At 49.1% G+C, this 22,398-nt stretch overlaps 6 protein-coding genes across 6 annotated transcripts, besides 14 other annotated features; 4 read left to right on the top strand and 2 right to left on the bottom strand.

Moving 5' to 3' along the window:
- Positions 1–1,565: 1,565 nt before the first annotated feature.
- PVX_095285 (potential phospholipid-transporting ATPase, putative) lies at positions 1,566–6,689 on the top strand (the record flags this gene model as incomplete). The annotated part of the gene is made up of 1 exon (XM_001614473.1): positions 1,566–6,689. One exon carries the CDS (start codon positions 1,566–1,568, stop codon positions 6,687–6,689), a length of 5,124 nt encoding a protein of 1,707 aa, XP_001614523.1.
- Positions 1,800–1,835: a microsatellite.
- Positions 1,954–1,978: a microsatellite.
- Positions 2,963–2,992: a microsatellite.
- Positions 3,205–3,224: a microsatellite.
- Positions 3,306–3,329: a microsatellite.
- Positions 4,301–4,347: a microsatellite.
- A 730-nt stretch (positions 6,690–7,419) lies between the features above and the next one.
- PVX_095280 (RING-box protein HRT1, putative) lies at positions 7,420–8,134 on the bottom strand (the record flags this gene model as incomplete). The annotated part of the gene is made up of 1 exon (XM_001614472.1): positions 7,420–8,134. The coding sequence occupies exon 1, from the start codon at positions 7,876–7,878 to the stop codon at positions 7,420–7,422; it is 459 nt and encodes a 152-aa protein (XP_001614522.1). The 5' UTR covers positions 7,879–8,134.
- Positions 8,135–8,693: 559 nt separating this feature from the next.
- Positions 8,694–8,743: a microsatellite.
- Positions 8,744–8,872: 129 nt separating this feature from the next.
- Positions 8,873–8,904: a microsatellite.
- Positions 8,905–9,184: 280 nt separating this feature from the next.
- On the bottom strand, positions 9,185–11,167 carry PVX_095275 (endonuclease/exonuclease/phosphatase domain containing protein; the record flags this gene model as incomplete). The annotated part of the gene is made up of 1 exon (XM_001614471.1): positions 9,185–11,167. One exon carries the CDS (start codon positions 11,165–11,167, stop codon positions 9,185–9,187), a length of 1,983 nt encoding a protein of 660 aa, XP_001614521.1.
- Positions 10,709–10,785: a microsatellite.
- A 943-nt stretch (positions 11,168–12,110) lies between the features above and the next one.
- Positions 12,111–13,169, top strand: PVX_095270 (ubiquitin-conjugating enzyme E2, putative; the record flags this gene model as incomplete). The annotated part of the gene is made up of 2 exons (XM_001614470.1): positions 12,111–12,977; positions 13,113–13,169. The coding sequence occupies exons 1-2, from the start codon at positions 12,552–12,554 to the stop codon at positions 13,167–13,169; spliced, it is 483 nt and encodes a 160-aa protein (XP_001614520.1). The 5' UTR covers positions 12,111–12,551.
- Positions 13,170–13,429: 260 nt separating this feature from the next.
- Positions 13,430–13,457: a microsatellite.
- A 265-nt stretch (positions 13,458–13,722) lies between these two features.
- Positions 13,723–13,744: a microsatellite.
- Positions 13,745–13,940: 196 nt separating this feature from the next.
- Positions 13,941–14,017: a microsatellite.
- Positions 14,018–14,025: 8 nt separating this feature from the next.
- Positions 14,026–14,060: a microsatellite.
- Position 14,061: 1 nt separating this feature from the next.
- Positions 14,062–14,095: a microsatellite.
- Positions 14,096–15,440: 1,345 nt separating this feature from the next.
- PVX_095265 (kinesin, putative) lies at positions 15,441–19,298 on the top strand (the record flags this gene model as incomplete). The annotated part of the gene is made up of 1 exon (XM_001614469.1): positions 15,441–19,298. One exon carries the CDS (start codon positions 15,441–15,443, stop codon positions 19,296–19,298), a length of 3,858 nt encoding a protein of 1,285 aa, XP_001614519.1.
- Positions 19,299–20,188: 890 nt separating this feature from the next.
- Positions 20,189–22,091, top strand: PVX_095260 (RNA-binding protein, putative; the record flags this gene model as incomplete). The annotated part of the gene is made up of 4 exons (XM_001614468.1): positions 20,189–20,877; positions 21,002–21,100; positions 21,247–21,401; positions 21,567–22,091. The coding sequence occupies exons 1-4, from the start codon at positions 20,757–20,759 to the stop codon at positions 22,089–22,091; spliced, it is 900 nt and encodes a 299-aa protein (XP_001614518.1). The 5' UTR covers positions 20,189–20,756.
- Positions 22,092–22,398: the final 307 nt, after the last annotated feature.

The following is a 22,398-nucleotide window of genomic DNA, read 5'->3' as shown; positions in this document are numbered from 1 at the left end:
TTATTTTTATTTTTTTTTTTTTTTTGTTTTATTTTTTCCCTTCGCGCATTTGTCCCATGTATGCAACGAGGGGGAAGGTATACGCGCGTGTTCCTTTGCAATTGTGTGCCCGTTTTGCCCCCACCCCGCCAAGGCACAGGTGTCCGCTCACCCTTTAGCCTACCCTGTGTAATAATCCCAGCGCGTGATTTGTGAAGCGCGAATCGTTCATCGTTCAGCTTTGTTTACGTGCGCACGGCCCCTTGCGAGTTGGAAGTCGGCCCAGTCGATGCGCTTCGGGCGACGGACGTTCAGACGGACGCTCAGACCGACGCGCCCCCATGTGCTGGATGCGTTTGTGCATTTCTGGTGAGAAATTCCCCCACAACACATTTTATTTTCCCCTTCATTTGTGGAATTTTTGGAGTCACCTTCGCGCCATTATTCAAGCCATCGCTCCCTTATTTTTTTCTCATCAGCGCGTCGCTCGATCGTAGCCCAACTATTCGCCTCACCATTCGCCTAACCATTAGCCCCCCTGTCCGACGCGCGCTTCCGTGTGCAAACGTACATGCGTACATATGCACACACCACACACATGCTTACGCACGTGCGATCACGTTCGCTCACGCGGACGTCCTAACTTCCTAATCGCCTCACCCCTGTGTGCACATCGCCAACGCCAATTGTCGAGGCACCTCCAGGGCAATTCTTTTTGACCTCATTTTTTACGCCGCCGGGGGACGCCCCACTTTGTTACGTTTGTTCCGCAGTGGTTAAGCGGCACATTTGAACACTTCCCATTTGAGCGTGCCCATTTGAACGCTCCCCGCGCGAGCATACCCAGCTGCCCCCCCACTCGTGACACGCGCCAATTTTATGCCTCCTCCCTGCGTGGAGCCCGCGCCCCCTTGTGTTCGTTTCGCGCAGGATGTGACGGGCGGAGGAGAAGAGGGGCGCTCCGTCGCGTGCAGCAGAGTAGCGGCGCAACAGCGTAACGGCCTAACAGCGTAACAGCGCAGCGGTGTAATCGCATAACCACGCCACCGCCGAGCCGCTAAACCGCTGAACCGCATAACCACGCCACCGCGGAACTGCTAAACCATCGAGCTGCTAAACCATCGAGCTGCTACACCGCGGAACTGCTACACCGCGGAACTGCTACACCGCCGAGCTGCTAAACCGCCTTACCGCTTTACCGCCGAGCTGCTAAACCGCGGAACTGCTACACCGCCGAGCTGCTAAACCGCCTTACCGCTTTACCGCCACACCATTTGAACCTCTTTTAAACTTCCTCCTACGGCGAGGTGAGAAGACCGGCCGGCCCAGCGCCCCGCTCGACGCGCGCCCCCCGTGATTCTGCGCCGCCCAGCAGTACATGGCACGCGCCACGCCAAGCTGAGTCGCCGCGCCCGATTCGCCTCCACCTGTGTGCATCTGCAGTGTTGGGGGGCGAAGGGGCGCGCACTCAGTTAGAGGTGCCAGTTGGAGGTAAACCTCTGGAAGTGCTCACCTGGACGTGCTCACCTGGAGGCACTTCTTCGAAGGTACTCTTCTGAACCCCCTGCGAAGGCCGCCGCGGAACCATGCTGCACACGCAGGTGATGAACCTCCTGGAGTGGATATCCACCAAAATCAGGGGCACGAGCAACGAAAACAGAATATACCTAATCTCCAACTTTGAGGTGACCAAGGAAAACCACGAGCAGTACATAAGGAAGGCCCAGGAGAAGCTGAAGGAAGAAGACCTTAACATAGATCTCATATTTGGGAAAAAACACAAAAATGAAATACGCACAGCAAAATACAAACTGTATAGCTTCCTACCACTAATCGTTTTCTTTCAATTCCTACGATTGGGAAATTTGTACTTTCTTTCCATCTCCATGCTGCAACTCATCCCCGAAATCACAGACTCGAAGGGAATGCCCACCTACCTCATCCCCCTGGTCTTCATCATCGTGGTCGCCATGATAAAGGAATTTTTTGAAGACCTACAGAGGCATAAATCAGATAATGAAGAGAACAGCAAAAAGACCATGGTCTTTCAAGAGGGCATTTTGAAGGAGAAAAAATGGGCAGATGTGAAGGATGGAGATGTAGTAAAAATATTTTCCTATGAGTACTTCCCTGCCGATTTAATTATCCTCAATTCGTCAAACAAAAAGGGAATCGTTAATATTGAAACGAAGAATGTTGATGGAGAGTCGAACGTGAAACAGAAGTATTGCCTTCCAGATGTTGCCAAATACTTTCAGGATGATAAACATGCTGGGTACTGCCAGGCAGAGTTAATAAGTGAAAGTCCAAATGATAATATTTTTGATTACAAGGGGCATATGCTCTTGCCTCCTCTGCAATATAAGAAGGAGGGAGGACAGCTAGTGCACTTTTACGATGCCTATAAGGGGGGAGCCCCTTCTGGGGAGGACCAACTTGGGGATAAAAATAGGAGGAAAACGGAAAGGGGGAAAATAAGCAACTGCCACACGGATGAACATAATGACGAAGTAGCCACCCCTGGGTGGAGGGACAAACAGGGAAGTGGCTCCTTTTCGGGGAGCCACACCAAGGAGGATCACCTCAGCGCAGAACGCACAGCTGTGCAGGTCACCATAGATAACGTAGTCCTCAGAGGAACATCCCTCGTAAACACCAAGTGGATCTACGGACTGGTTATCAACACGGGCAATAGAACCAAGCTGATGAAGAATGCCTCCACCAAGTCCAGGCAAAAGTGGTCGAGATTAGAATTCGTTTATGGCAACCATGTGATTGTCCTCATCATATGCCAAGTGCTAATTTCCTTCATCGTTGCAATTGCGGGTGTCCTATGGATGAGGAGAAAGGGCTACAATTTGTGGTACTTAAATCTGGGCCATCAGGCAGATAGCCTCAAAACGTTTTTCATCACCATTGGATCTATGATTCTCCTCTTTGGGTCCTTCATCCCAGTGGATCTTCTTCTAATTTGGGAGGTCGTTCGCCTTTTGCAAGGGTACCTAATAAATTGGGACAACGACATGTACAGCGCCAAGTGTGGCAGGCACGCCCTCAGCAAGGCTGGGCAGCTCCTTGAAGAAATGGGCAACATCACGCACATCTATTCGGACAAGACCGGCACGCTCACGCAGAACATCATGCAGCTGCAGAACATCGGGCTGGGGAACAAGGGCATCTACGGCTTCTACGATTTTAGCAACATCAGGGAGAACATCCTGCGCAGGCGCGGGGGGGGGAGCGGCGGAAGCGGTGGAAGTGGTGCAAGCGGTGCAAGCGGCGTGAGCGGCGGGATGAGTGGCTTGTGCGGGAAGAGCCAGCGTGACTGGAGGAATCGCCGCGGCGGGGAGGACCTGCCCACCAGGGACAGCGCCGACCCCAGCCTCAGCTCGGAGGACGGCAGCGGCGAGTCCTGCGAACTGCCGCCCCTCACGTGGTCCAAGACCTCCGTCAACCCCCACAAGGAGAAGAAGAGCCTCATGCACAGGAACAGCCTCACCAGCGAGCACGCCGCCGCGGACGTCTACGCGGAGGACGACTTCCAGAGGGGCGAAAACGAGTTCGTCTTCTTCAACAGGATCCTCTTCGTCAACAAGATCTACAGCATCCGGGGCGACGTGGAGGACCAGGTGCACTTCCTCCTCCTCGTGCTCAGCCTCTGCCACAGCGCGATGATACGGAACGTGGACATCGACGAGGTGGGCGGCGCGGCCAACGCGGCCAGCGAGCCGAGCGAAGCCAGGGAAGCCAGGGAAGCGAACGAAGCGGGTGAACGTGCTGCAGACATGGTAGTAAATGAGGCGGATGGACCTGCTTCGGGCGAGGGAGGGGCCCCCCCCGCCCGCGCCCCCTCCGGCGAAGGCAACCCCGAGAAGACCAAAATATTCGACCGCGAAACGATGATCAATTACACGTACCTCACACAGCCGCAGCCGCAGTACGACGCCAGCTCGCCGGACGAGTTGGCCCTAATCAGCACGGCGCTCTACCTGGGCTGCGAATTCGTGAATAGACCCAACCTGACGACGATCGAAATTGAGCTCACGTCCACCTTCGCCCAGAGGTTCATCCTGGGGGAGAAGGCCTACAACGACTTTCTGCAGAAGAAGGGCTACTACGAAGACAACTTTGATGTGTGTTTCCCGGAGGTGGGCTCTTCCCGGGAGAGGAGGCGGGACCCCCGGCTGAGCGATGCCCCAGGGAGGGAAAGCGGCAATATGGGGAGCGCCAACAAGGAAAGCGGCATCAAAGAAAGCGCCAACCTGCACGTAGCCATCCCCATGAAGAACCTCTTCACAGCGAACAGGGCAAACCCGAAGGAGGAGGCCAAACGCGAGGGGGAAAAAAACAACCGGGTGGTCGTGCCCATTCTGGCCTACGAAATACTAGACGTCTTCGCATTTGACAACGTGAGGAAGCGCATGTCCCTAATTGTAAAAAATGAAAAGAAAGAAATCTACATGCTAGTCAAAGGAGCAGACACCAGTGTGTTGAAGCTAGCGGCGAAGAACCAAGAGCACATAGTGGACCACGTGATGTACCAGCTGAATGCATTTGCCACCTCCGGGTTGAGGACCCTCGTCTTGGGGTATAAACACCTCACCGAGGAAGAATTCGCCAACATGTACCAACACCATGTGGAGGCAAGAAAAAAATCGGAGCAGCGCAAAGAGGGTGAAGACTATTTGGGAAAGTTCTACGATGAAGCAGAGGCCAATTTGATTATCATTGGCTGCACCGGGATAGATGACAAGCTGCAGGATGACGTCCCCCAGGTGATACAGGACTTGAGAGACGCGGGGATGACCATCTGTGTACTCACTGGGGATAAATTAGAGACGGCCATAAACATAGGACACTCAATTAACATATTAAATAAGCAAACCTACAATGCGGTGTTCACCGAGACAGACCCAAATGTCCTATTAGAGCAAATGAAAATTCATGAAAGGAACACCAACGCAGCGAATCTGCTCAATGTAGACCACGGAACTAAGTGGTGGAATAGCGTCAATTGGGAAAACCTAAATTTAGATCTACGGTCAGAAACGATTTTAAATTTTATGAAAACTAATTTTTATGGGTCCATCAAGAAGAGCGTCATCTCGTCTACCAACATGTATAACTTGAGGAACGAAAACTCCCTGCCAGAATTGGCCAAACAGGAAAAGATATTTAACTCCTTCCTTGAGTCTAGCGAATCCTTTGCTAATAATTGCAACGATGTGGAGAAGGCCAAAGGTAAGGACAAGGTGCACTACTCTCAATTTTCTATAACCATCACGGGGGAAGCACTGGACGAAATTATGAAGAGCAAAATTTTAAAAATAAAATTCTATACCCTAGCTAGGAGTGCATCTACTCTCATTGCTTGTAGAGTCACTCCTAAGCAAAAGTCCCTTTTGGTCAAAGAAAATTCTGCTTTCAATCCTAGGGGGACCTCCTTAGCCATTGGAGATGGGGCAAATGATGTGGGCATGATTCTGATGGCCAATGTGGGTGTAGGAATTGCTGGAAAGGAGGGGTTACAAGCAGCCAGGTCCTCCGATTTCACCATAAGCGAATTTAAGTATTTAAAAAAATTACTCTTTGTTCATGGGAGGGAATCTCTAAGAAGGAATTCCTTCCTAGTCTATTTTTGCATTTTTCGAAATGTGAGTTTCTGCCTCTGCTCGATGGTTTTGAATTTCTGGACCGGTTACAGTGCCATCGATGCGTGGAACCCCTGGACCAAGCAAATCATTAACATCGCGTTTACTTCCCTCCCGGTTATCTTTTTCGTTGCTCTGGATAAGCAGCTCCCGCACCGCATACTCTTGAAAAACCCGCTCCTATACGAGACCTCTCCGTCTACCTTATGGCCGCTCTACTCCAATAAGAGGATCGAATTCTACACCGAGAAGATAAAGCAGGTGTACAAAAGCATTTTCCACTTTTGCCTCATCCCCTTTAGATTAATTCCTTTTTTCCAAAAATCGACGAACAAAATGAAGGCCTGGATTGGCAAACGGTCTAAACCGGAGAAGTACAGATCGTATGGCACTCATTACCTCTTCGTTTACTTACTCTTTGCAATTTGGCTAGCTACAGTGGAAACCATCATCATGCTGCACTTTGCCACTGGTCAGGCGGATTCTCTAAAGGAGGAACAACATAACGTAGATATTGACTTTCATACCTTTTCACAAATTCTCTACACCCACCACGTCATAGCAGTCAATGCAGTCGTCGTGCTGCTTACCAACACGTGGTTCGTCATTTCGCACATTGTCCTGTGGATGGAAATCGTCGCCACGTTCTTCTTCTGGTTCATCGTGAGCAATACGAAACTGTTCTTACATATCATGGGGGCTGATGAATTGCATGGCACATTTGAGAAGGCCCACTCCTCAGGCAATTTCTACCTCGCCATGTTCGTCTCTCTCTACGTTTCTCTCCTGCCACTCATTCTCCTTATGACGTACCAGTTTATGAAGAAGCCCACCATGGAGCAAATTGTCTTGGAGCAACTGAAGCTGGGGAAGTTTGAGGGCCTCCGGAAATACGAAGTTAAGAAGCTCGCCTACATTGACAGCAAGAACAGCTCCCATGTCTTCTCGCACAAGGGCTTCGCCTTCGCCGTCGAGGCCAAGGAGGCCTTCTGGGGCCTCGTGCAGAAGGCCATCTACAAAATTAAGATTCCGCTCGCCAAGGCAGAGGGGCAGAAGTGAGTCCTCCATAGGGGTGCCATAAGGGTGTCATAAGGGTGCCATGTGTTTGCCCCGTTTATGTGTGTATGCATGTATGCATGTATGCATGCCGCGTGTGTGCCACTCCCGGTGCGACGTCAAAAGGGACATCGTGAATATTTTTTTTTTTTTTTTCCTTTCCTTTTCCCCCCTTTTGGGGGCGCGCCGAATCATCCTCGACCCCCCCTGCGGACACCCCCCGCTTCTTTTTTTTTGTTTGTTAAACCGTTTCGCGGCGCTGCGTAGCATGCACCCACGCCCATAAGTCCACGCGCGTGCGTGCCGGTTTTGTTTCGGGTGTGTTACGCTAGCCATGTTAGCGGCGTTAATCGCATTAGCCACGTTAGCAGCGTTAGCCGCATTCGCCGCATTCTCCACGTTTGCTGATTCACCCCCCCCGTTTTTACCCCCCTCGGGTTGTTTAACTTCCACATTTTTTTAATTACGGGTTAAGGAAAAAGTTTTTTTTTTTTTAAACGCATGCTAAAACGCATGCTAGGGTGTACAGAAAAAAGAAGCATGCGCAAGGAGAGCAACAATGTACAGACGTGTACCTATCCATGCGCGCATAAACACATGTGCGTGCTGACAGATGCGCAGGTTGGGCGGAGTTAGGCGCGCCCATGGACATATGGCAGCCAACTTTAAGAATGTGCCATGTAGAGGTGCGCGTGACCAAAGTAGACAAGCGCAGCCAAACTCGCAGTCCACTTCAGTTCGCTGCCTTTTGGAACTCCCAAGGCGTGTTGTCGAGGGGGCAAACTTGTCTGGCCTTAATCCACCTGGATATGCAGTGAAGGTGAAAGGCATGATTGCACACACCCCAGGCTATCGTGCAGCTGTCCTTGTCCATTTTTTTGTCCTTATCGTTTCCATCATTTTCGTTTAACTTTGCTTGGCATTCGATGCATAGGTCCATTATGTGGTTCCTGCAGATGGCGCAGTTATCCACGCTGATGTCCCACGACCAGGCAGCCACACCTGACCATTTGTGAATTTTGAAAATGTCATTGTCTTCTGTCCCTTCGTTCTTGGCCATGCTGGCTGGTTTCGGCGTTGCTTCGGCGGGGGGGGGTTGTGTAGAGAAGGGTTTAAACTGTGTAAATTGTGTGAGCAACGTTCGCACAGTACGCACAGTATGCAGCGTGCTCAGCGTGTTTGGCCCACTCATCGGTGAGTGCTTACGGGTTAGGAAAAAAACGCGTCGGAAAAGGCCCCTTCGCTCGCTTGAAAATCATGTAAGATCGGGGGAAGGGGATCTCTGCAGAGGTTAGCCTATGCAACAGGGCGATGGTGTATCCTGTAAGCAAGAACTGCTACTCCTTAACAGTGCGCACGGGGGGAGAAAAAAACCAAGCGGCGCGTTTTCCTCATGCAAAAGTTACGCATTTGGCATTCTTGCGAAAGGGACACATTCACACCCCCAGCTTACAAACACAGGAATGAAAAAAGCGCAATTTGTTGATCAATCTTTTTGTTATATTTTCCTTATCTATGCTTAACTTTTTGCAAACGCTACTTCCTTTTTTTGGTGTTTTTTTTTTTTTTTTTTTGGCTACTCTACCCTTCCAGCGTGTGCGTTATTTTAGAGGGTTAAATTTCGTGGGAAAAACCGCATAGGGAGCATATTTCCCCACTCCTACCAAGGCGGGAGCGCACGTGCTTTTCCGTCACCATCGGGGGAAACACACCTCGTTTGCAAAATTGGCCAACTGACCGCCTACGTCAAAGTATTCACCTACAAAATGACCGCCGCGCATTTCCGCGGATGGGGGAACGGACACAACTTCAATGGAGAGAAGTACACAAAGTGGTTTTGCCAATCGGGGGAAGGCATGTCTGTTAAGTGGCCCCCAAAAGGATGGCCAGGCGAATGGAAAAGGAGGACTCGTCAAGCCCATACCGCTAAAACTTCAACCTCATCCTCAACTTTCCAGGCAACCCGCAGACGAGCTGAACATTTTCCAACTAGCCAAAAGAAATACTCGAAATGCGAATTGAAAAAAAAAAAAAAAAAAAAAAAAGCGAGTGACAACACATTTGCGCGAAATGTGCCATATCAACTGAGTAGGCCTGAATGGCACAAATGGGGAAACGCAATTTCGTGGCGGCCTAGCACCTTCTGCCATTCTTAAGCTTCGCCAACAACGCGGGTTTGCAAAAATGGGATGTCGCGCAACTTTTCAAAATGAGAAAAAAGTATGACCTGTTCAGGCAAAAATGAAGAAAAAAAAAAAAAAAAGCAAAACGATGGGTTAACAAAACGATGGGTTAACAAAACGATGGGTTAACAAAGCGATTGGCTAGCAAAGCGATGGGCTAACAAGGCGATTCGCTAACAAGGCAATTCGCTAACAAGGCGATTCGCTAACAACCTTCGGCTAACAAAACAACGCAGCAAGAGAGAGGGCCGCGCTGCGGAGAGGAAGGAGCAACCCCACTGGGCATAGCCCCCCCGAAAGGAGAATCACCCCAAGTCACATTTCCACCTCGGCAGCTATGCTAATGTGATCACTGGGGTTTATGGGAGATAGCACCCCCTTATATTTGTCGAAGATTCCCTTGTCGATACCCTTCAGTACCCGTCTGACCTTAAGCCCCGGTGACAAAAAGATGTAATCCAAAACGTCAATAAAGTTATTATTCCAGTTGGTGTACGCAATGTCCCCCTTTTTATAGGCGGAATATAATGGCAGGAATTTTTTCCTGTCCAAATGGGGGCCAACAATTTGTTCCTTATTAGGCCCATTTTTTGCCAAGTCAAATAGTGTTGGGTATTTATTCAAATCGTCATATTCCTTCTTAAACAGTTTGGAGTTTATCCAGAGGTTCGAATCTGACTCAATGTCCTTTCCTTCGAGGAAGGAAAAAACTTCTGACTCGAAATTTGTGTTGAAGTCTCCATTTAGCACTACATACACCGTTTTCCCGCATTTCTGTTCATACACCCTTTTGAGCGTTTCCAAAATGTGCAGTAGGCTATACGACTGTAGTGCTCTAATATGGCTAGCCAAACTGTGGAAATAAAAATGTGTGTTCGCCACGAGAAATACATTTGTGCTACTCCTATGTGTGTAAATGCCAACTTGAAAAACGGTTTTAATTTCTCTGATGATTTCCTCCAGGTCATTTCCCGATTGGATAAATGCATCGTACACGTCCTTCAACTCAGGAAGTTTCACCACTTGGTTAAATTCATAATTTTTATACTCAATTAGGGCAAACTTTTTTTTATTAACAAATAAGGAACATCCGTCATTTCCATAGCTGTTCTTTGGCTTGTAAGAGGAGTAAAATTCGTCATGTAGGTACACAGAGAAGAGGTTGGAATGCAGATGTTCGCTCACCTCTTGCAGGCAAATAATATCATAATCGTAACTGATGTCATGAATTAGTAAATGCGATCTGTAATTCGTTTTCAAATAGCAGGGGTCTATATTTTTAAACATATATTCCAGAGCGTACTTCGTGTTGGTATAAATAGGTGCAAGAATGTTGTAGGTCAAAATGCGTATTACGTTATCGCTGCTGGGGTCATCTGTCTTTAGCACCTTCTCAAAATGGAGGTACCTTTCTCCTTTCCTTTTTAGCTCCTCCTCAAATTCGTTCGACAGCACTTCCATTTCGTTAGTCACGTAGAAGAAGAAGGGGTTATTCTTATTATATATAACGAGTTGAAGTCTTTTGTTTGTGTCTTCCTTCCTTGGCTTGTAAAACAAATCGTGCGATAGGATCTTCTTATCATGTGCATACGTCCAGTAGTGCACATACGAATGGAGGTCTTTCATGGGTGCATTCACCGGGATGATGGGGTGCCCGCTATACACATCCATGGAAACGTAAATTTGCTTCAGATCATACAGCCCATTGAATACTTCCACCCTGTGCTGATTAATGAGGATGTAACTTAGCTTGTCCGCCACATTAATCAGCAGCGAGTTTTCATCCACAGGGTTGTTTTCCTTGTCCAAAAAGCGGATGTCATTTGGTGGGCCCTCCTCCTTATCTATTGTGGAGTCATTCCCCGTGGGCTGTTCCACACTTTGGCTGTACTTCTTACTTGGCCGCTTCTTCCTTTTTCGGTCCGACTTTTTCATATTTAAAATTAGCCTATTTATTAAGGACTTTACCGTCTCGTCTTTTTTCCTTAACAATTTGAATTCCTTAAAATGGAAGTACAGCTCTATGCTATATTCGTCACTTTCCGTTTCGTTTATTTTGAGGTAGCTGCAATTTTTCCTTATCTCTTCCAGCTCCTCAACGGTGAACGGTTTGCCGCTTTGCCCACCGTGGCTCTTTTCTTCGCGCACATCGCCGTTCTTTTTTGCGTGGATCGACATGTCTGGAGATTTATTTATGCTCGTAGAGATATCCGAGTGTGCCTCGGTCTCTTCCTTTTGCTTACTTTCGTTTGTTGCGGCGGAATCGCACGCGGGCGCACTGTCCTCCGGGGCGCACATTTTGAGCAGCGGGGAGTGCTCAATGGGGGTGCTATCAAAGGAGGTGTTACCGGTGAGGGTGCTATGGATGGAAGCGCTGCCAATGGGGGCGCTACCAATAGAGGTGCCACCAACCGTGCTGCCGACCTCGCGCCAGCTGGACTTCCGTAGCACCTGCACCGAACCTCCCGAGAGGACGCTTCCTTTTCCCCCCTTCGTTTGGAGGCGACGAAAAAAAAACTTTGGTCCGTTTGGAAGGCCGTGAAAACGCTTCGACCACAGGAACAGGAAGGGGGACTTTCTCTTCCCTGCACATGCAGTGATTTTTCCTTTCACGGGATACCCGCTTCTCTCCCTCTGTTGTATTCTTGTTAGCCTCGCATTTGGAACATATTTTACGATTGCCACATTGCAAGATAAGCATGTCGCCACGCCTTTTCTGCAGGGCAATAGCAAAGAGATGGTCAATGCTGCCAAGCACATAAGTAAATTATGCCTTCTCATCTATGAAGGTTTGCTCAACAATGGGTGTTTTTTTTTTTTTTAATTGGTAGCTCTCTTCATTTTTTTGCGGTTTGCTTGTCCCCACTGCTTATGTAGCTGCGCGTATGTACATAATACCCCGCATTGTGTGCCTATAGAAAGCGAGGCAGGTATTTCCTTTGGGATAATCTCTTCAAAGAAGGGAGTTATTCCTTTTCACTAGCGAGGAATAGGAAAGCAGCAATATTCTCTGCTGAATTGCATTGAAAAATATAAATGCCCCCCATTTGGTCGATCTTTTTTTTTAATATTATACTTCAACCCTGCAGGGGCTGCAAATCGCAATTGTCATGCAGCGTTATTCATTTTATTTTTTTTTATTTTTTCCCGCCTTTTTTGGAAAGCTCACTTGTTGAAAAAAAAATTATGAACAGATTTTCGAAAAAAAAAAAAAAAAGCTAACCCGTTCAGGTAATTTTTTGCCCAACTAGCCATTTGAGGGGAAAACATATGCACAAATTTGAAGCAGCTCAATTAACGAGTGAGAGGACAAAAGCGCAGGAAAAGAGGCACAAGCATGAAGGAAACTGCAACTCGTAATGGAGCATATAGTGAAGTACATAGCAACATTCCGCGTGTGATGGTAAGAAACCAATGAACGGATTGATGAACCAACTTTGCCAGCAACCCCCAACAACGTTGTCGTTGTACATATAAAAACTGAGCGTAAGAGTAACTCGAAGGCGCGGGCACATTTGGCGAGGAAGAAATGTAAACATAAAAAGAGAAAGCGCCACTCGCTGGAAGATTTGAAGTGGGAAGGCATTCCATTTTAGCATCCTATAACGTCACAGGTACGCCGCAACGGGCTTCACAACTGCTATCACCCTCACTACCGCCTCCTCACCACCGCCGGCGCACCATGTCCACGTTCGCCAGACGGAGGATAATTCAAGACTTAAACAAAATCAACAAGGATCAGAACAAAAGCTTCGAGGCCGCCCCATTCGCAGACAACATCATGTGTTGCCATGCAATCATTAGGGGCCCGGAAGATACCATATGGGAATGTGGCATTTTCCACTTAATCATTAACTTTTCAGAAGAGTACCCCGTAAGTCCCCCCAAAGTGAAGTTCCTGTCAAAATTGTTTCACCCAAATATATACACCGATGGAAATATTTGCCTGGACATTTTGCAAAACCAGTGGAGCCCCATTTATGATATAACTTCGCTGCTGACGTCTATTCAGTCTTTGCTGAATGACCCGAACACGTCTTCCCCCGCGAATCCGGAGGCGGCTCGGATTTTCATTAACAACAGGAATTTGTACAATAGGAGAGTTTTGGTAAGGAGAGTCGCTACACGAGAGTGCAGCCCAGCAGGTGTAGGCGTCACCGTTTTATTTCCCCCTATGACACTGCTACGTTTGAATTGTATTTTTATTTTATTTTATTATTTTTTTTTTTTTTTCTCCCCGAAGATGTGCGTGGAGGATAGCTGGGAAATACCCAAATTTAACATGAACAGCTTTAGTTAGGAAAGTGGCATCGATGAGGAAGCGATGGGCCGGAGGACATGCTCAGTTTAAGTGAGAAGGAGGAGGAGAAGAAGAAGGGGGCGTATCCCCACTAAGACCCCCCGCGAGGTTGTTTTCCAGCGGAAGAATACCCAAATGGAAATGCCCCTCTTATCATACAAAATTTAAAATGAAGAAGTGAAGGGTGTATCCCCCACGCCACCGCCTCCCTTTTTGAGGCATATGGATTGCACGACTTCTCTTCCGAGTGCAGAGTCAATTTGCCAGCCAATGTGCCAATTTTCCCACCGAATATACACCCTTCTATGGTGACCAAAAAGTCCTTCCCATTTGCGCTGCAGTACGTTTGGACTACCAAAACAACAAGATGGAGCGATAAAAAAAACTTTTAAAAAACACGCACGCAATTTTTTGCTTTGCTAACCGGGTTAAGAAAATGCTGTAGGTTTTCAAGAGAGATGCGGAATGCGTTTGGGAATTTCCCTTTCTGTTTTTTCACCCATGATGCAATTTTTCGCATGGAGGTGTGTTCCATGATTTGACGGTTCATTCGATCCGGAGACGCATGGGTGGCAGGGCACACCCAACGATGAGACGTAGCAGATGAGCATCCCCCCCTCCCCCAAAAGAAAAACATTTTACGGATAAACGACATCGTGATGGCCAATCTTGCATGGCAGTCGCGAATTTTTTTTTTTTTGTAAAGTTTATGAATAGTCCACGGGATTGAACTCTCCCAGTGAGGCATTTATCCAGCACAACACAATGCCTTAGAAGAAAAAAAGGAGGGGATACACAATCCCAGCGAACCAGCAAAATGAGTGTATGTGTAGGCCCCAATACGGAACGCACATTTATGTTCCCTCAAAAGAGTCGCATATAAAAAGGATAAAAAGAAAACATGGAGCGGTTTGTGGAAAAGGCCCAAATGAGCAATCTACAAAGGTTAGCGCAAAGTTGGTTAAGCATGAGGGAAAAAAAAAATTTTCCTACAAATGAACGGAGCGACGGATGCACTCGCGTGAGCAGTTCCCCGGGTGGAACCATGGCACACACACAGGGAAAAAAAAAAAAAAAAAAAAAAAAAAAAAATACCTACACCTGTGCATACATACATGCAAACATGCGAACAAACGTTCCTGCTCGTGCGCATGCCATGTACACCTCCAAATGGCGGGAAAATAAACCAACGGGGGGGGAAAGAAAAAGGCAGCACGAACGAAGCAATGGGAAAGACTTGTCTAGCATAAGGGGCCTGGACCCATCGCATAGAGTGCGTTGAATTATATGTGCAAAAGGGTTAGAAAAAAAAAAAAAAAAAAAACATCAAATTTGGCAGATTTGATGAGGGCCTCCGTTTTGGCGAAGAATTTGACCAATCGTCCCGCGTTAACCAATTTGGCTATTTTTTTTTTTTTTTTTTTTTTTTCGTAAACTTTAACACTTAAACATCTCCTTTTTACGCGTTTGTTTTTGAAGTTATTTCCCCGTCCATTTGCCTATCCCGCGCGAGGGCTTCGTGCGCATAGGCGTACATGAGAGTTGACGCCTCGGCCGATCTCCGCTGCGCGCCGCTATAGTAGCTCATCGCCCCGTCGTCATACGAAGGTGCAGCTCCATCGCCATACGAAGGTGCCGCTCCACATGCCCATACACCTTTGTATACATGTGCCGACCGGCTGGAGGGGCGGGCTCACTGAGGGGAAACGCAAAGTAGGCCAGTATGCAGAGCGCAGGAAAGTGTATACACATGTGTACCTCTAAGGGGAAAATCCCCCAGTATATAAATTTTTTTTTTTTTTTTTTCCGTTCTTATGTGCCACAGGTAGGTTCACTCTCCCCAAGGCAGCAACGAGCACCACCTCTAACCTACGCAAATGCCTGTCTGCCCAGATCCCCTCGCACAAAAAAATTTATCGCTTCCAATAATGGTCATTAAAAAAGGCGTGCTGAGCTGCAATTTCCCGGTTACCCATTTGAAGACACCCAGGGAGTAGAGACCCCCCTTGGCATTATTCCGAGGGCTCTACTAAGGACGGTCCCCCTGTCCCTAAATGGGTGCATCTGTCCTCATGTACCACGCATGGTCATATACGTGGAACAAACTCTGCGGAGATAATCAGCGAGCTCTCTCTTCCTATCGAGGGAACACTCCCCTCCCCCTAGCCCTGACCACACACACACATGTGTGTGTGTGCAGATTCACTAGCCAAAAGGGGCTTATAGTAAGCACTTTCGCAGTACCAAAGGGGTAGGGGGGGGAAAAATAAAATGAGTGGGGAGCTCTCCAACGTAATTACGAAGAGTCACGATGGAGAGGGCGGGAAAAGCTTGGAGGAAATTTACGTCAACTACAAGAAGTTGAAGCAGCTGAACGGGGTGGGCGCGGCGTTAGCGGCGAGCGAGGCGGACGAGGCGAACGAGGCGAACGAAGCGAACGAAGCAAACAAGAATAACAGTGCTAACGCCGCTCCCGCAGCTCCTGCTGCTAACGAGGACATCGCCAGGGGGGGCACGATCTTCTTCGAAGCGCAGAGCGAGGCGGGCGAAAGCGAGAGGGAAGGAAACGGGGCCGCCCCGCTGCACAACGATGGGGAGGAGCAAGCCAGTTTAAAAAAAAAAAAAGGCAGCGAGGGGAGCGGCGAAGGAAGAAGCGAAGAAAGAAGCGAAGAAAGAAGCGAAAAGAGCCGCGAAGGAAGTAGCGAAAAGAGCCGCAAAGAAGGCCGCGAAGTATGCCGCGCAGAAGGGGCGAATGGCGAAACTGCCGCGCGGACCCCCCCTCCCTGTGTGCCCAACAATGACGCAGCGGAAAATAAAAAAATAAATGTGCTAACCATTTCGCCCGAGTTTAGCGACGTGCGAAGGAACTTCAGATTTGCACACAGGAACAATTTGCACGTGAAGCGGCCCCCAAACGATGAGCCCGCGCTCGGCGATAGCAAGAGGGCCTTCCTGAAAAGCAGCCACAACCTGACCAGCGTCCCGCTGCTCACCGGGTTTGGCGCGGTTGGCCCGGTTAGCCCTGTTGGCCCGGTTGGCCCTATTGGCGGTGTTGCCACTGCTGGCCCTGTTGGCCCTGTTGGCGCCATTCGGCCCGCTCGCGGCTTTGGCGGCAAGAAGTTCAGCCCCAACAGCCAGGCGAACAGCATAATCAGCCATAATGACCGCACGCTGAAAATATTCTGCAACGCGAGGGAAGACGGCGCCAAGAGTAGCAACCCCGCGGGCGGAAATCGAAGCCGCGGCCGAGCGCAGCCGGGCGGCGGCGCCCACTCGAGCGGGAGCGGCGCGCGCGCGGCAGCGGCCGTCCCCAGTGAGAAGAGGCGGCCCCCCAAGCGGAAGGCCGCGGCGGGAGCGAGTGGAGGCAGCGTGATGGGCGCAATCGGCAGAAGCAGCTTCACCGGCAGAAGTAGCTCCCCCGGCAGAAGTGGCTCCCCCTGCAGGAGTACCTCCCCCGGCGTGGTCAGGCGCGAAGTGAAGGCGAAAAACGGGACCATGGAAACCAAAAGCAGAAGCAGGCTGTCCGTGACGAAGAGCCAAGCCAGCAAAAACGTGATGGACCACATCAGCGAGTACCCCATAACGTCCAAAAATATTTACGACAGCATATACATCCCGCAGATTAACATAAAGAACATCCTCAGCGTGAATTCTAGTGGAGGGGGGGCAGCTTCCAGCACGTATAACCCCACCTCCTGCGCAGGCCCCTCCCCCTACGGCAGCAACGGAGAGACTAATGCGTTGAAACGGGCAGACAGTTCCAACCTCATAAGCACCCTAAACGCATACTCAAATGTAAAAGTCGCCGTGAGGATTAAACCCATTTCAGAAGGGGAAGAAAATATCGTCTCTATTTTCAACAAAAACTACGTCCTCATAGAAAAGGAGAATCAAAAAGAATGCTACCTACTCTCCCAAAAAAAAAAACAAGCAACTTACGTGTTCGATGTAGTATTCGACGTTAATGCTAGTCAAGAAAATGTCTTTCTGCACACCGCCAAGCCGTTAATCCCTCACGTCTTCAAGGGAGTTAATGGGACTGTCTTTGCTTATGGGGCCACAGGCTCAGGAAAAACATACACCATGCTGGATGATAAGAACCAGAATGGAATCGTGCAGCTGTCCCTCCTGGAGTTATTCACCATCATTAAGGAGAAGAGATATGAGAGGGTAAAAGTCCTGATGAGCTTCCTAGAGGTGTATAACGAAACCATTAGGGACCTCCTTGGGAAGGAGAAGAACAAACCGTTGGAGGTGCAAGAAGATACAGCCGAAGTGCGCGTAAGCAACCTATGCGAAGTGCACGTAGAAACATACGAACAAGCGATGATGCTAATCAATGAGGGAGTGAAAAATAGGAAAATGTCTCCTACTAGGGAAAACAAAGTATCCAGTCGATCCCATGCCATTCTACAGATTTATGTGCATAACGAAATGGTGGACAGTAATATGAACCCAATATGTTATAAGGCCAAATTATGCTTCGTCGATTTAGCTGGTTCGGAGAGAGCTAGTGCCACGTCCAATAAAGGCGAAAGGTTTAAGGAAGGCTCCTACATTAACCAGTCCCTCCTCGCGCTAGCCAATTGTATTAACTCCCTAGCGTCTAATAAACACATCCCAAAGGTGAGAGTCAAATATAGGGACAGCAAATTAACCCACCTGTTGAAGAATTCCCTTGAAGGAAATTGCCTTGTCGTCATGATCGCCAATATTAACCCGTCAAGGAAGTCCTTCCAAGAATCGAATAACACTCTTAAGTATGCCTTCCGAGCGAGGAACATCAAACTGTGTGCGACCGTCCAAACGAACGATAATAAAGAAAGCGACGTGGAGAGAATACTAAAAAGGAATGACCTCCTTCAGAAGGAATACGACTTGCTTCTTCAACGGTACAGCAAGCTGAAGGACTGCTTCTCTAATTTGAAGGTCCTCTTTCAGCTCTACAAGAACGTCCACCATTGCTACCAGAGGAAGGAAAACGCTTCCGGGAAAGTGCCCATCCTCGGACTGAAACAGAACATTTCCGTGTATGAGCAGCTTATTAAAATTAAGTCAGACGAAATTAAACAGAAAATTGATTCCCTCCCCGCGGGGGATGACCCGGATGATTTGCTGCTGCTGAACGTTTTCGACTCCGTTGTGGGGGAGGATCTGGACCATTTTATTCGCTCCGGGGGGGGCGCACCAGGAAATGCCCTCTCGGGGGATGCACCCCCCCGGTTGAAGCGCTCTGCAGACGTGAGTACAGCAGTGGAGGAGCCGAATGAGCTTCTCCTAAGAGCGAATTGCGCTGATCAAGTGCACACACGAGGGGGCAACCTGGCGGGGGAGTTGCCCTCGTCAGAGATACCCATGGCAGGGATGAAGCTTCCAACTTCGGATGCACCCCCTGTGGCGGCCGTGGAAGAGGGCGCCACCCCCGCTGACGGGGCGAAGCAAGACGAACATGTACAGAGGAATCACCGGGGCAAACGGCAACAACTGCAGACCTTCCAAGACAACCTCACCGACATGCAAAACAGCATCTTGATGGACACGATCAGCAAAAAAATGGAGAGCTCCTCCCACGCCCCGATTATAAAAACCGACGTGTCGCAGTTATTCCTGCAGAGCGGCCTCAACGCAGACCCCCGCCTCGTCCTAAATGAGCAGGCGGGCAAAAGCATCCTCACCGAGCTGGCACCCCACGGGGTTATAAAGTACAGCCAAATGTTAGATAGCACTAATAGGGGGCACCCTAGCGACGCCACAAAGGATTATCCCCATGACGCTTCAAACGGGACAGGGAGCCTCTTTAACAACCCTAATGCGGCGGAAGATAATCCACCCCACTGCTCCGACCATTTTGCAGAGCATCATGGAGACAACTTTTACGACGCCAACGGGGGGGACTCTGCCCAGGTGACTCCCTTTACTGATCCGATGGAGGCAAAAAACACCACCGATGTAATCACCTTGGGGAGAGCGAAGCGTGAGCCTCAGGTAGGCAGGCTGCTGACCAACAATGAGACGGGTAGGAGCAACAAGAGGAAACTCCCACACGTGGAGGAAAATATAAAGCACGAACATCACGAAGAGAATTCTTCATCCGTCAGAAAGAAAAAGTTAAAAGTGAGAGGAAAGTGAGGCAGCTCCTTCACCGGTGTGTACTTCCCTCTGCATAGGAGTGTCTATGCGTTTGGAGTGGCTGCCCGCTTCCACTTACAATGCAAAGGTAGGAGAACGGGGCACTACCATCAATCCTACTTAAGTCACTTCATCTCTACGTAGTGGAAGCATTTCACCCTTTTGACCACCCCATGGTGATGCATCTTTGGCCGTGCCACCTGGTCCCATCTCGCACCGCCGGAGAAGCACACCGCGCAGCCTTATGGTGTATCTCCCGCCGAATGACCGATAAAGTGAACAAGCACTGCAGGGTATAGGTACTACCCCTGAGCGCTCCCTTCGCCTAGCACGCGTCCCCAAATGGGGTGGGAATGGTTCCTCAGTGTGATTTACCACGCGGTTGCTGCTCCCCCATTGCGGCTTCTCCTTCTTACAGCATACAGCTGGACGTCGTGGACGGGGGGAGAGAACAGCGCAGCTTACTCCGCCCCCTCCCCCCTATATGTTTACGTTTCGGCGCGTGTTTGTTCTCCATCGCGCGGGGGCGACCCCCCTCTTCAGCAGATTTGTGTTCATGTTTTCACGAGTGTGGTAACCACATAAGATATATACCTGCTCACTTTTGGCGCTTCAAATTCCCCCCTTCCCGCGCAGCGGCGCTTCGCCGACTCGTGCGTAAAAAATGCATACGTATATATACATATGTATACGCATATATACATATATTTACATCTCACACGCGTACATTTGCAATGCTTAGCAGCGCATCTACATTCCCTTCCCTTTTTTTATGTACATTTAAAGGACTACTTTGCTATACAACCCCGTTTACCATTTTTAAGTCAACCCAGCTGAGCTAGCTTTTTTTTTTTTTTTTTTTTTTTTTTTTTTTTCCCATTTTGAATGCGAAAAAATTCGCGTACTGCAAGAAAAGGCGGCAGAGTGATGCGCCACACGAGTATCACATTTTTGCGATTTGCAACAACACGTGAATAAGGGCATATGCCATTTTTAAGAATATACATTTTTTTCCGGTGAGAACATTTTGAGGGGAGCGTCCACCCAGAGGAGCGCATCCCCCACGAGCATGGCAGGTACAAGTACATGTACAAGTACACGTTTATGCAAACGTACTCCTTCACGCTTGGGCGGAGGCCACCTGTCTCGAGGGCGACTCTAATATTTTTTATTTCCTCCAACCAGTGAGGAAGCTCCATTTGGAAGGCACCCACACCCCTCACACGCTCGCCCTTTCCCCGTTCATCCGTACCGTTAAAAGAAGCAAAAAAAGGAGCAAAAAAATGACATACATGTTACAGTGTCTATGCACACATCTGCAGCTGTGATGGAATGCCGCTGGGCAAATGCCAACGGATTAGCGTCATCACAGCCTGAGGTGCGCATGTCCCATTAGCGCAGTTAACAACAGGGAGGAACAAACGGAGAAGCAGCAAAGAACCGAAGGGCCGCGCAAAAATGGGCATATTCGATAAAATACGGAGCGTCGAAAAATTGAACGAAGCGGAGCTGAAGAACATTGGAAGCGAGCAAACCTCATGGCACGACCAGTATAAGGACTCCAGTTACATCTACATAGGTAGGCGACCAGTGGGGAGGCAGCAACAACTGTCGCAATAGCGAGAGAGACTTCCCGTCACTTCACCGCTGCGTACATCGGAGCGCCACTCTACATATACTCGGCCGCGAATCCCCCTGAGCAGGCAACCTGGACAGCAGACTAACCGAAGGAGACATCGTTATCGTATTTTCGCAGTTTGGCGAACCGATAGACGTTAACCTGGTGCGCGACAAGGAGACAGGTAATTCGACCAAACTGTAAAAAGGTGGTCCCAAGGATTCTCCACTACATTATCCGCACGTGTGATGGCAGCATCACCATTTGGTGCAGCACTTAGCTGTTCTTTCTTTCTTACATCTCCCCTGTGTGCGCCCTCCCCCCCTGCAGGAAAATCCAAGGGGTACTGCTTCCTATCCTACGAGGACCAGCGCAGCACAGTGCTAGCGGTGGACAACTTTAACGGATACAAGCTGCTGGACCGGCCCCTAGTGGTTGACCACATTTTAAATTACAGGCTCCCCCAGAAATACGCCAACGACGATGTAACGCTCCACGCATTCATCAGCGCATATATTTGCGCGTTTGTACATATGTAGGTGGAAGCTTATGTGTAGTGCCACACCTTCGATGTGCTGCTTGCTCCGTGCGCACCTCACTTATACCCCCTCCCTTTTTTTTTCTCTCTCTCTTCTTCAACCCCCCTGCAGGGACAAAACGAATACAAACCCACCGGCGCTGAGGGACAAGGAATCGGCGTGTACAACGTCATAGAGAGCGAAATAAATTTAACCAAAACGTTCGATAAAATACGGAATAAACAGAATGAGGAAAAACGGAAGAAACTGATGGATGAAGACGAATTGTGGGCCCTCAACTTTGAAAAATCGTTAAACAAAAGGGATGGCAAGGGAGAAAAGGAGAATGAAGATCGGCGGTCCACTTCGTCCCACAACGTTGCAGAAAAAAGGAAGAGACGCCATGGAGAGAGATCCACGTCGCCAAAAAGGCACAAACGGAGGGATAGAAAACATGACGATGATATGACCCACGTACGTGACAAGCATAAGTCTCACCGCAGCAAAGGGGGAGAATCTCGCAAGCGTGAGCGGCGCACACATAACAGCGGCAGCAGGGGGCGAAGCAACGGGCACAGCAGCAGGCATAGCAGTAGACGTAGCAGCAGGCGTAGCAGCGGACGCGGTGATAGGAGAAAGGGAAAAAGGCGACATTAAGCACAGAGGGAAAGACATCACGCAGCGGTGGGATTAACAGAGGTTTGAGAGAAGAAGAACGATACGGTGTTGCCTCGTTGGTGAGGGGAGCTCGGAATGAATGTGCGCACAGGAGGAAGCAACTGCACGCAGCTGAACGAATGTTTTGTTCGCTCGAAGGGTAAGTCCCCCCGCATGTAGGACCATTCCCCCACGTGGCAGCCCCAAAAGTGTGCATATGGGCATGTACCTATTATTACATATGTTATACTCATTTATTTATTTATGTGTGTGCAACGCTTTTTTTAATCGCCTGATCTGTTCATAC

This window comes from Plasmodium vivax, chromosome 8 (genome assembly GCF_000002415.2).
Source record: "Plasmodium vivax chromosome 8, whole genome shotgun sequence".
NCBI lineage: Eukaryota > Apicomplexa > Aconoidasida > Haemosporida > Plasmodiidae > Plasmodium > Plasmodium vivax.
Note: the sequence above shows the minus strand (reverse complement) of the source record. Positions and strands in the feature narration are given on the sequence as shown.